The sequence below is a fragment of the Fukomys damarensis genome, unplaced genomic scaffold, assembly GCF_012274545.1.
Source record: "Fukomys damarensis isolate Sample0158 unplaced genomic scaffold, DMR_v1.0_HiC HiC_scaffold_24, whole genome shotgun sequence".
NCBI lineage: Eukaryota > Metazoa > Chordata > Mammalia > Rodentia > Bathyergidae > Fukomys > Fukomys damarensis.
This window is the reverse complement of record NW_022900936.1, coordinates 26,584,120-26,598,070: the sequence shown is the minus strand read 5'-3', so window position 1 is coordinate 26,598,070 and position 13,951 is coordinate 26,584,120. Positions and strand designations below refer to the sequence as shown.

At 33.0% G+C, this 13,951-nt stretch overlaps 1 protein-coding gene across 1 annotated transcript in view; it reads right to left on the bottom strand.

The window, feature by feature from the left end:
• Lipi (lipase I) overlaps window positions 1-13,951 on the bottom strand; it is a 61,515-nt gene that overhangs the window by 7,426 nt on the left and 40,138 nt on the right. The window contains exons 9-10 of the mRNA XM_010602905.3: window positions 8,565-8,676; window positions 5,328-5,504 (exon numbers count right to left, since the gene is read on the bottom strand). Of these exons, the coding sequence (XP_010601207.1) occupies window positions 5,328-5,504; window positions 8,565-8,676 (289 nt within the window). The remainder of the gene's footprint in view (window positions 1-5,327; window positions 5,505-8,564; window positions 8,677-13,951) is intronic.

Sequence of the window (13,951 nt, the reverse complement as noted above, 5' to 3'; positions counted from 1 at the left end):
TAATTTAAATGAAGCAGGGTTTAACTGGTCCATAAAAATTGTTCATTTTTGTGGGATACCATGTAATACTTTCATATGCTGTGTATATATATGTGCATGTATATACTGTATGTATTTATTAATTGTATAATATTTAGAATAGGTGAAATGTATCTATTGCCTCAAAAATTTATCATTTCTTTATGGTTAAAACATTCAAACATTTTCTTCTAGCTTTCTAAAAATTACAACGCATTTTCATTATCTATTGTTGCATTATAGATAGCACTCAATTGCATAGCACACCAGAACTTATTCTTATCATTTACTGTAATTATTAATAGTTTAAAATTACTTTGTATTGCTTTTTTATTGTTTTCTTCTGTTTGAGATGGGACCTCATCATGTTGCCCAGGCTAGCCTCAAAACTGTGATCTTCCTGCCTCAGCTTCCTAAGTATTGTAGATAGGATTATAGGCATGTGCCTGCACTCCCAGGGTAAAATACTTCACATGTAGTCTAAATACAAAAATTAAATTTAACCAAATAGTTTTAGAAATGGAACAAAAGTAGAAAGATCTTGTCCATAATATAAGTGAAAGTTAAACTGGACCGTCGACTTGACTTGCTTGGGAGCTACCCAGGGGATTTATAAAGCACACTTCTGAATGTGTCTGAGTGAGTCGTGGAGATACCACCGTGGGGCTTATATCTGGTTCTTGGCCCTTCCTCTTTAACTCTTGCTGTGCTTCTCGGCCAGTGTGAAGAGAGAGGCTTTGTGCTGTCACCCGCCTCGACCATAATGTTCCTGATTTAGATTCAGCCAATCCTGGGCTGAATCCCCTGAAATCACAAGCAAAATATAATCCTTTCCTTCTTTAACCTCAGGTGGTCAGGTGTTTTTCCCAGCAATGGGAAAGGTGAACAATATAATGTGATAAGTAAATGTTGTATTTCAAAAACTTCCTATGGTTAACAATCTTTTTGTTCAATGACTCTAATGGTATAAATTTATATGGAAAGCTTGTATAAAACTACTAGAATCTTCCTGGGTGAGGTATGGCTTATGCTCCATAGAGAAATACATGCACAGTTCACCCTGCTGACATTGTTTGGGATTCTTTATCTGTACCACCTCTCATCATTTTTCTGGACTGGGAGAGCTTCATTTGGGACCCTAAGGAGGGGGTAGAGGAAACTGAGAATGGATATTGAGGATGGAAAGTTTCAAGATACCTGAATAAAATTTCAAAAAATGTACTTAAACTTGTTCAAAACTGCTACCTTTGACATCTTTCAGAATTCAGGAGATCTAATTGCTAGATTCAAAATACTTTGGTCTTTGAGGCATCTAGTCTAAAAGACAAAAATAAAATCTTAATGATTTCAGCATAAATAGCATCTGTAACATGGTTTTCTCTTAATTAAAGGCAGCTTGTCAGATCTTCTTCATTAAATAGTTGTGTCTAAGCATTACATAGGTTTCCAAAACAATCCTGAAATTATTGAGGACTAAACTGAGGGCCTTATGCATACTAGGTAAGGCTTTACCACTGAACTTCAGCTCAGGCCTTCATACTCATTGTATTTTGAGACAGGGTCTTACTGCATTGCTCAAGCTAGTCTTGACCGTTCAGTCTTCTCATTTCACATTCCTTTGACATTTTTCACAAACATTTTTATAGCACTTACTGTATGCTGGTTAATAGTCTTTATAACTATTGTATCTTTTATAAATGTCCTTTATATTATTTAACCCTCTTAAATTTACAAAGTAGACTATGACTAGGATTATTACTCAGATAAGGAAAATGAAGCACAGAAAGATTAATCAGTGTGTTCAAGGTCACCGAGCCAGTTGTTAGTTGAACTGAAATTCAAACCCAAAGTATCCAGAGATGATACTTTAAATACTAGCTTACCTATCTGAAGGATAAATTCTAGAAGCCAAAATAATGGGCCAGAAGCATTAACATTTGGAAGTTCTTTATATAGTGTACTAAATTTGTTACAGAATATGTACGCAAGCTCACACACCTACCAGCAGTGAAACAGGATGGCAATTTCACTATGACTTCAATGACAGACTGTTTTCCAACTTGGAAATTAGTTTTCCTTAACTTTAATTGCCTTAATTTTAATTCATTTGAATACTTTTGGAATTAAACATTTTGAAATATGACCATTAGGCACTTGTTTAATTTTTAAAACTGATCTATGCTAATGTAGTTATATCTCCATCGCTTCATGCAATAGCCATTCATTTAGGGATTAATATGTTTATGTAAGCAAACTGATGAACATTTTTCTTTGTTTTCTGTTTCAGCCTTTACATAGTGCAAATATAAACATGTATTTCTATTTCCTTCCATTTTCTGTTTTCTGGAGTAAATTTGATATGTGATATAAAAGTGTCAAATTCTTTTTAACTTGTTAATCACTTTGAACGCTGTCATTACTTAAATGTTTTTCTTATCATCTATGAAATGCTATTTGGTAGTTTACCATTTATTCCTTTAAACTCTGTTTACATTCCCCTACCATTTTCAGACCTTTAGTAATTATTACTGTATGCCTTCTGTTTTCAAAGTTAATGTAATAAATACTACACTCATTATTCAATCTTTCTTGGCTAATCTTAGTATTTTACTTCCAGATTAGTTAGGAAGGATCAAGTGTTGTTTCCTTTAGATTTTTATTAGTGCATTTAGGAAGAATCATTTTGGACGGTGAAGATTTCTTTAACTATTTGCAGAAATCTATTTATCATCAAAATTTTTAAATACCATTTTAAAAGATGGGTTTAAATGTTGGTCTTTTGTTTCCTGGCTTTAATTTATCCTTTGCATTTAAAATCTGGATCTTCTTCATTTGAAGAATTTTCTTTTATCACATCTGCACCTTAGTTCTTTTATTCTCTTTTTGCAACATCCCATGTCCACATTTGTATTTCAATTATTTTCCTCCATAACTATTAACTAATCTTTTCTATGACTTGCATCTCCTTATTCATTAGGTAATTATAAAATATATTTTCTATGTTACTTATTTAATCTATTCGAATCTGTTTACTGTTTATAATGTTGATATCAAATGTGATGTTGATTTCAGTTTCTAAACTAAGCCAAGTCTCTTTGCAATGTGTCGTCTCTTCATCTAACTCTTTACTTGTTCTTTCCTTTGTTTTTGTTTTCCTTAATATTATCTAGAACACTGAGCAATGTTTGGGTAACTGCCTGTTATCTTCTATAATAAATTCTTTAAAAGGCAACCCTTATTTTTTAAACTACATTTTTTGGTTTTTCTTATTTATTTTTCTCAAACTGAGTTAGGCACAGTTTTATTGTTGCATTGTATTTTTTGTTGTTGTTGTTCACTTGAGCTTGAATGATAAGAAGACCCCAGTATTTGTCCATGTATATAAAGAACAGAGTATTCTTGGTTCTTCTTTCTTTCCCTGTTTGGAAGTAAATTGCTCCTGCATGTCTTGAGCTTGTATGCTGTCGTGTGTGCATATATTCTAAATAAATTTCTCTCAAGATTTAAACTACATGCAGCCTCTGGATGAGGAGGAAATACTGGCTCCTTTTCCATTTATGATAACATTAGGGAGAATACTTTATTGGTGGGCAAGAGGAGTCCTGTAAGTTCAAGAAACAAGGTGAAAACCACAAACTTTAGACTCCTTTGTTCACACCCAATGTCTTTACATTCAGAAAGGAACAGGGAAAGACTGGGCAGTGAAGATGAGCCTTCTGGAGCTTCAGTGATACAAACAACCTGCTGCACCATGCGTGCCACAGGTTCACCATCACTGGACCAGGGTAACATGATGGTCCTCAATTTCCCTACCTTTGGGGAACCGTTAATAAGATCCTACTCTTAGAACTTGCTGAGTCTTTCTATCTTAAAAATAGTGAGTATGGAGTTCATTTGAAGACAGTAAATGCTTACAGCTTATATCCTTAAAGCATAACTTTTCTACATACCAGTATGTACTTCGGTAGGCAAGGATAATGCTAAATGTTCCTGCCAAAAATGTCCATTTATTTTGGCAAGTTGGCATATTCTGCTATTAAAGGCAAAGGAAATGAAATTATCCCTGGATATTTATCATCATAATGGCATTTTATTTACTTTCAAATAGCTAAGAATTTTCATTTCAAAAGTTGTAAAATAATTTACACTTCAAAATTTTTTCTTGACTTCTCTCTGTTAATATAGACTTCATCTAAATGTATATTCTTATCATTTATTTTTTTATTACCACAAAGTCTTATTTAGCATGTTTGATACTTATAGGAAGGTAATTAAAAAGGCAAATTTATAAATACAAGGACATAAAAAGAACCAGAAAGGAAGCATCACTGTCAACTAAAGAAATTTCAAGATATCCATAAAACAATTTCTACTGGCACTTAGCTGATACTGCCAGAACAACTCATGTTCCAATTGACAAATGACCACCTTATAAAATAGCCCCTTCACACTTTGATAGGGTTATTCTTAATGAAAATGTGAATTTTTCTCTGTAGCAAATATGTATATATATATCAATACAATGAGGACAAGGAAAACTGGTCATGAAGACATGAAACAAAGAACAGTTTATTAAATGGACTGAAAAATGCTTTCAGAGTCACCTATGTTCAAGACAATGGTACTCAGGCCACCATGATGATGTCATATTTTAATAAGAATGGAGACATTTACTTTATAACTGATAAATCAAGACAGAAAACTATAAAACTGAAGTGCACAGAGCCAGTTTCTCTTCATGCTGCTGAAGCATATACCTCAGAGTCTTCCTCCTGCCTGTATATGTATTCTTGGGGATGAATGTTAAGTGATTTGTAGAATCACAGGTACACAAAACAGAAATAGACTTTCTTATTGTCACAACTAAAAGGTAGTAAAGTTGAGAGAAAGAAATGATCATCAGATCATCAGAAGTCAACAGGATAGCCATCTTCTGTGAGCATGGTTTCATTACAGAGTTTTTAGCTATTGGATTTCAGCTAAAGGAATTTATAAAAGAAATTTCAAACAATGTGAATATATATTATATATAAGAAATTATTTAGAAATATCTAAGGTACACATTTATCTCACTTTTTCACCTTTCTTGTGTCTTATAAAATAATCATAATTTTTGTCTTGTTTGGATAATATGATTCCAAAATAAATTTCAGGCAAACCAAAAGAATGTATTTTATACTTTTCTGACATTCTAATGTCTCTGAATAAATTATTCTGGAATGAACAATAAACAGATATACGAATACATGCATTTTAAACCATTTTTAATAAAGCAATATTTTCAAGTTTAAAATGTTTCCCTTTCTTACCTTTCTGGATATGTAAGTGATTCTAACATGAGACGCTGGATCCTGTGTTTGCTTCTGGGACGTTGGAAATTTGAACTCTGGAAATACCGCAAAACAACGCTTGAAATATTTACAAAATCATTTAAAAATTGAGCAAGAATCTTGACTTCTTGAAGTTTATCAAATGGTTTGCTCCTCCTAAGGAGAAAATATGTCACATGCAGTACATTAATAATTTTAAACTTACTTTAATTTTTAAATCAATATGATACTAATGAGGCAGGATAGACAGAACAATCCCAAAGAGAAAGTCCAAGCCATTTCCAACTCAGGCTGATATAATGTACAAAACTATCTTTTAAAATTAATGGAAATAAGATATTTCCATGATAAAGAGAACCTAAAAAAAAATCCAATGCCACCAAAGTAGCACTCCAAAAAATTCTGAAGAATATTCTAGAAAGAGACAATGAAGCTGATAATGACAAAAGGTCTAATAAAATAAATACACCGGGTAGAATGAGCAGTTTAAGTAGAAGAGAAAGGTGGGGAATCAGTAAGAGGAAAATAAGGCAATGACAGAATAAATTAATACTTATCAATAATAATTCTCAATGTGAATGCGCTCAATTCCCCGATCAAAAAACACAGACTGGCAGAATGGATCAAGAAACATAATCCAATGGTATATAGTATACAATAAACACATTTAATACAAAAAAATGTAGAAACTTAAAAGGAAGAAAATAATAGTCAATGCAGCAGGAACATGAAAAAAAGTAAACGTAACTACCCTACATTCTGGAAAATTGGATGAGAAGCCAAAACTAATAAAAAAAAGCTAAGACAGTCACTACATATTGGTTAAGGGAGCAATCCAAAAAGTAACAATTACTAAGATGCATATACTGAACAATGGCACACCTAGGAGAAAAGCAGGGCAAATATTAAATTCTGTAGTTCCTGATCCAGGACCTTGAGCAAACTGTGCCAAGATAGGAACTCCAAGTGGTTTGGGTGGGCCTTCCGCCATGGCACAGCCAGTGGTTGTAACTCTCATGACCTCTGTCTTGGGAGGGCGTTGCTTATTCCTTTCAGCTTTCCTCTGGTGTTCTCTGTTCCTATTTCCTTCCTTTCAGGGGTCTCCAGTGCACCTTAGACTTCACGCTCACAGCATCACGAACTTCCCTCTCAGAAGCACACTGTCTGGCCTCTTCTGATGTCTGAGCAAAAGCCTTCCTGACCCCCACAACCTTTTCATATTGCATGTGCCTAAAACCAGCACCACATATATAACATCAAGTTCTCCCATTAACTTGAGCAGTAGCCAAGACCTTTTGCATCATGCTGGTGGTTGCAGAGGCCTCCAAGCACCCAGAGAGCTGAGCACATCTATTTGAAAGCATAAAAACCTCTGGAATCTCAATCTTATTTCTTACTTTCACAGGTTTGGTTCAGGCCCTCATTTTCTGCATATGAATACAAAAGTAGCAACCTCTGAGGATGTTGTCTCCAATATAGATATTTTTAAATTATGCATTACTCATCTATTTGAGTACGATTTTAACCTAAATATGCAACATTAATGTGTCCTGTTTAATATCCTACATGACAAATTAATATATTTTTCTCATATAATGTCTATATGATTTGTAGTGACGTAGGAAAAATGACAACAAAATAAAATATAGAACTCAGAACTCCGATGAAATTTTCAGAAAGATTCTAGTTTTGATAATTAAAACAATTTGTGTGTGCACAAGGTCATGTAAAAGAAGATAGAGTAGGAACAAGAAGAGGAAGAGCAGAAAGAGAAGGAGAAAGACAAGAAGGAAGAAGAGGAACGATTATAAATCAAATGGTAAATGTGATTATTCATGGTTGGTATAATTACAAGTGATTAAGTGATTCCTATTTTCTATTCTATAATTTATACATTTACTATAGTAAGAAAACGTTTTAATGTTGAAGAGGAAAATAAAAAGGACATTTAGGGGAAAAAGGGAAAAGAAAAAAATATGGGAAACTGAAAAAATGGAAATAAAATATTTGTAAATAGGGAAGGGAGGAGGGGATGAAGGGAGGGCAAGGTCAAAGGGAAAAATGAGAACCAAGACCTGTCATGTGAAGGTAAAGATCCCAATGATAAATGTAACTGTACTGTATACCTAAAATGTACCAATAAACTCAATGAGAAAAAAAAGGACATTTAAAATTATCTGATTCCTAGTATCCAAAACATAGATCAAATATCAAATAATTACTGATAGAAAAACAATAACATCAGTAGACAGGCTTAGACTGATTATTATATGTGTACATGCTTTCATGCTTTATATTCCTTCTTGAAAAATGCACTAATTAGCCAGAGATTTAGTGGTAGCAGTTAATGCTGTAAATACCAATTATGCCTCCTAATATTCCAATATCACCAATAGTTAGTCAAAATTTAAACCAAATTTTTATACGTCAAAACACAGCAAAATAAAGTTTATCCTTTATTTAAACACTGCAGTACATAGGAGCCTTTTGAAAAGAATTCCATTTGTTAGTGGCTTCCTAGAAGTCCAGCACAGTATATTGGAAATCATAATTTGAATAGTAATATACACCTTTATATCATTGTTTTATTTAAGAGAAAATTTATTTCCTCACCAATTTATTAAATGCACAAATAGACTTTCAAGTAAATAAAATTGAAAACATGCTTTTAAATGATTAGGCAATCTTAAAACATATATACAACTACACATACATAAAAAAGTAAATAGAAAACTGAGAAAAAACCCTCCTCTATTATTTGGGAGCTTTGTGGCTGGGAGTGGTTCTTTGAAATACTGAAAGTGTATTACTCTACTGTTAATTAATCATCAGATTTTTATTTAATTGTCATCATAATTGTCATCAGATTTTTATTTACATCACTGAACATGAGGTTGCCTGAAAACTGGGGAAATTAATGGTTCGGAAGAACACTGGAATTAAGAATAAGATGATAATGAATAAAAGGTTTTTTCTTCTATACTTGTAATTTTTATAATCACCAGATATATAATATGAATGAGTTAGGCCTATATTCAGTACTTGCCTCTCTATAACAAAAGAACTATAATATGACATGTGAGGTCTTTGTAATATTTAACTTCTTAATAATTTCTGAAGATGAATTTTACTCTATTTGGAACACTTTTTAAAATGGACACTCAAGAAAGCAGACATTTATTTTATTCAAAGAAGAAAATACTAAATAGTACTTACTCATAGAGCCTTGAATTTTCAGCCATTCCAATCTGGTTTAATAATTTAAATGAAATATAGCCATTATTCATACTTTCATCCAGAGCAATTATACTGAGAACAAAATAATAGGCTACAACATAAAAAATACATTATGCCATTCACATAGTTTTTAAACTTTGTTTTAGTAGATACACAAACACACACATACATATGTAATCTAGATCCATTGTGCATATGTAAATAACATTATTCAGAAGCACTCATTTAGTTAATGAGTAATGTGGCTTTATTTGTATTTGTCAATATTTGATTAGTCTTAAAGAGTAAAAATACTGCCAGTCAGTCATAGGTGTGTGGTCCAATAGCTACTGAATTCAAATTAGTCTGAAAACCAAAATAAATAAATAAATAAATTCAGGATGTAGGCTAATGAAACATTTATTTGTCAGTACCATATCTAAGGTAAATATTTAAATGTTTCTTATTAATTTGATTAATAATCCCAGCTAAATTTACTTGAAAGCATAATTTCCAGTTACAGTGGCTGCTGAGAAGTTACTGTGCAATTAAATAGCATTAAACAAATTAAATTCATAGTATCTCTTCTTCAAAATGTTTTGATGAGAGTAGAGTATCATATAGCTATCTGAGGCAAGGCTATTAAAATCATCTCTATGTTCAGTATTGTCAGGGCTATACAAGAAGCCCTGATGTTTTGTCAGACATATAAAAGTGTGGACACCAGCTGTTAAATATTACTACTAGTCAGGAGTGACCTCATGCTTTATGCTTGACTCTCAATATTACCTCAAATAAACCAACAAGGTAATGGAATTATGATTGATCTTTTAAAATTTCTAACATAAAAATATAAAGGAACACCTTTTATTCTGAAGTTACTGCCCACTTTTAGACAGAATACTTTTTATGAAGAGGACAGTATCCACTTTATGAATAAAATGAGCACTCAGACTTTCTCAGTTGATTCCTGCCAGTGTGACACCTGGAATCACTGTTGTGTCTTTTGGGGGAAAAAATGGATGCAAAGAAAATTTCAGCAAATAAATATAAGTTTGCAGAATGGAGACAACACAAGAAAAACTCATCGGATTTGCTCAGTAGTAGAGATGATGAAGGAATAAATTAGTGAACTTGAAGAAAAATGAGTATGCTACTCAGTATGAACACAGAGAAAAACAGATGGAGAAAAATACCTGAATGAAACATGAAGAACCCATGCCACTATAATAAAAGATGCATTATTTGTGCCATCATAGGGTAAAAAGAGAAAAAAATTAGTCAAAGAAATGATGGGTGAAAACTTGCAAATTTGATGAAATAAACACAGAGCTCTTAAAAAGTTAAATGAACTTGAAATAGTATAAACTTTAGAAAATTCTTACCAAGATACATCAAAATTATACTGCAAACCAGAAAAATCAAAGGAAACATGTTGAAAGTAGCCAAAGAGAAATGATACATTACATATATGAAAATACCAGATTGAGTCAGTGTACTGTTCATCTAAAGTTCAGGGATCAAAAGATACACATTTTTGGAGTACTAAAGGAGAAAAACGGTAAACATCAAATTTTACATTCAGAAACATTAGCATAAGAGATTAAGAGAGAAACAAAGGCATTCTCTGGCAAAGAGAAAATTCCTCACTAGAAGATCTATTATTTTTTCATTAAGTTTATTGGTACTTTTTAGGTATACATAAATGGGTTAAAGGAGTAGGGGAAGTGGCAAGGGTATGAGAAAGGAAAGACGGGAAAAGAAAAAATATGAGAAATGGAAACAAAGTCTTTGTAAATAGGAGGGTGGAGTGGGTGAAAGAAGGGCAAGGGAAAGGGGAAAAATTAAGAACCAAGATACATCATGTAAAAGTACAAGATCCCAGTGATGAGTGTAACTGTACTGTATACCTAAAATGTACCAATATACTAGCAGATCTATTCTTAATGATTATCGAAAAGTCTTTCTTTAAACAAAAAAATGTTTAATAAATAAGTTAGAGCATCAGGAAGAAAGAACAATGGGAAGAGAAGAAAAGTACATACATAAAGTATATCCTATATTATCCTTTTCATCGTGCATTTTATAAATCTTACCTGATGATTGAAACAAAAATTATAACACAATCTGATGTCTATGATAATAACATTCAAAATTGCAAAGTATAAAAGGGTCTAAATAAAGTAATGTTTGAACATTTCCCCTGAAGAGATAAAGTATTAATACAAACCACAAATGAATACTGTAAATGTGGCATGTATCCCCAAATATCCCTGAACTTGATCATAGATTGTCTTACATAGAAAAGAAATTTTTTATTTGAAGAAAGTCCTTTTAATAACTATTAAGAATAGATCTTCTACTGAGAATTTTCTCTTTGTCAGAGAATGTTTTTATTCCTCTCAATCTCTTATGATAGTTTCTGAATATAAAATTTGATGTTTACAGGGTTTTTTTCCATTAGTACTCAAAAAATATATATGTTTTGACCCCTAAGCTTTACATGAGAAATATACTATGTGGTGTTCTCTTGTATGTAATATTACAAGTAGAATTAGGGTAGCAAACCATCTGCCCATAAAATAAGAGATTACCTAGGTATTCTAGGTCACTCAGACATAATCTCATGGGCCTTTAAAGAGGAAGAGGGAAATAGAAAGAAAAAAATCAAACTAAGAGACTGTGGTTTTACCACAGTGATATCTGTGCATTCTACCTACAGAACAGTAAGATCATAAATCTGTGTATATTTTCACTACTAAATTGGTGGTAAATTGTTAAGGTAGGGACAGAAAATGAATACAGACTTTGGTATAAAGAATTGGATGCTCCTTTATTACGATCAAAAATACGAAAACTGCTTTGAAACTGGAAATGAGCAAAAGCTAGAAGAATTTTGAGAAATATAATAGAAAAACCTAAATTGTCTTGAATATATTGTTATTAGAAATGTGGAGGATAAAAACTCTTTTGGTGAAGACTCAGGAGGTTGGCAGAGACAATACACATCCCACTGGACTGCTGATAGAAATATGATGCCTAATGGAGTGAATATGGACATGAAGACTGTGCTTTTGAAGAATTAGTAGGACAACAAGACGTGTTGGTGGAATCTGAAAGAAGAGGAATTTTTTGCTATATTATGTCTGATAGCTCTGTGAAATTAGCTCCTGAAACTTTGTGGAAAATATAAATTACAAATGAAAAAACTGAATGCTGAACCGAACACTTAGCAAAAGGATGTGACTCAGTTTTTTTTTTTTTTCTGGTGCTCAGAGAGAATGTAATAAGGAAGAAGCAAATATAAAACTATTTGAAGGACAAGGAACCCAGACCTGATTATTTCAGAGATCTTCAGTTGAGCAAGTTTGTAAAAGGTGTTAAAATTAAGAGATTTACTGGCAGCAAATCTTACAGTAGAGAAAATACCACAGGTGTAGTTGGACATTTTCCCTCTGAAAGCTAAAAAAATGTCTGAGTATTCAGTCACACAAAAGCCTTGAAAAATACTGTGTGACTCAGAAATTCCCTGGGCTATATCTAAAAAGTTTGACAACAGACGTAGAATGGTATAGGAAAGACGTAAGGAGGAAATCAATGTAGTGAATCTCTGACCTATGTGGAGAGCCACAAGAATGTTACAGCAACATAAACACTGCCAGCTTGCACTGAAAACGAGTGGAGAACTATTACATGAAAGAATGTAACAAAGAAATATAAAATGAGACAAGATTGCAGGATCCAAAATATTCTCCAAGCAAGATGTAGGCTCTTCAAACTACTGTACATAGCTTCTATTCATGCAGAAGAAGCAGGAAGAGGAGGAGGAAAGCAGCAAAAACATGAAACTGTCTGTCAAAGGAGTAGACTCGTGAAACACAGAGAATTTGAAATGAACTGGAATTAGCTTGGCTTTTTAAATTACTTGAGACCATAGACTTCATTTTTCTTCAATTTTATTATTTCTTACACCTGCATGTGAATCTAAAATTAACTCTACAAAATCATAATTTAACAAGTAGGCTCAGTTATTATATTTAGTTGGACATATCATTATGTTTAATGAATTACAAAATCTTGATGCTGTAGTGCCTATGGCTCTGAAACATTAACAACTGACCTAAAATATATTACCATAAGAGAATCTATTTTAATTATTTGTTCTCCAGTTATGGCAGTCAAATGCCTATAACCGGAAACTTTCCCTTTAGAAATTTTGCATAACACAATTCACTTTTCCTCATAAATCACTTCTAATTTTTCCTTTACAAACAATATTTTGCTGTCTTTAGTACATTTTCACAAAGTTATTTATTTAACATTCATAGGAGATTCTTCCTTTCTACAGGTTTTCTCCTCTTATCAAACTTAAATATACTAGAATTACTGAATGCATGTACAATGGTAGCACGGTTTATAAACTTAATTTGGTTTATGATTTTGGAGAAGATGGCTGTATTTTTGTTTGTGGTGAAGATGGCTACGGTTGGGTTTTTCACCATATGTGGAATTTGCCAACAGAAGCAAAACTATGCCAAACACTTTGGTTTGCAGACTACGTGACAGCGAGATAGATAGACAGACAGATAGACAGACATAAGTTAAAATTCTGGAATAAGAGTTAATAGATTCTATTCACATCTTAGGCTTCTCTTCCGGCTTCTATCTAGATGTCAGCCCAAAGCTTCATGTGCTCATGGCGGGGGTGAGAGGTGGCTTCATGGGGCTTGTGAATGTGGATTATGTGTGAGTAATAACTGGATGAGTCCACTGATCAGGTTAATGTCATTGTAGGTGTGGCTAAGTGAATTTACTGGAGACAGAAACCCACCATGGATATAAGTGGCACCAACCAGCGGTCTTGGGGTATTGGAGTAAAGCTGAGCTGAACGGAATAAAGAGGAAGAGGGAGGCTTGCTACTTTTGCTGCGTCCTGCTTGTCCTGTCATGGATAATTTTCCTCAGCCCTCCCCCTCTTCCATCCTGCCCTCCCTTAGACTGAAACCTCTACAGATCGTGAGCTAAAACAAATCTTTCTTCCTTTAACTTATGGATATCAGGAATTTTGTCCCAGAAATGACAAAAGTGATTAAGACAGCATCTTTTCTGTTATACACTGAAATAAATCTAGAAATGAAATGATAATCATTTGGGGATGCCTTGTTTTATTATGTTTCTTTTTCTTTAAGTTTCTTGTTTATGTTTTACATAAACATCTATTCATTTTATCTAAAAAGACTTAAAACCTTAGTTGAATTTAACCAACTGGCTCTATAAAAAGCATTATGTGTGGGGGCTGCGGATTTAGCTCAGCGGTTCGGTGGCCTGCCTTGAAAGCACAAGGACCAGAGTTCAATCCCCCGTACCAAAAAAAAAAAAAAAAAAAA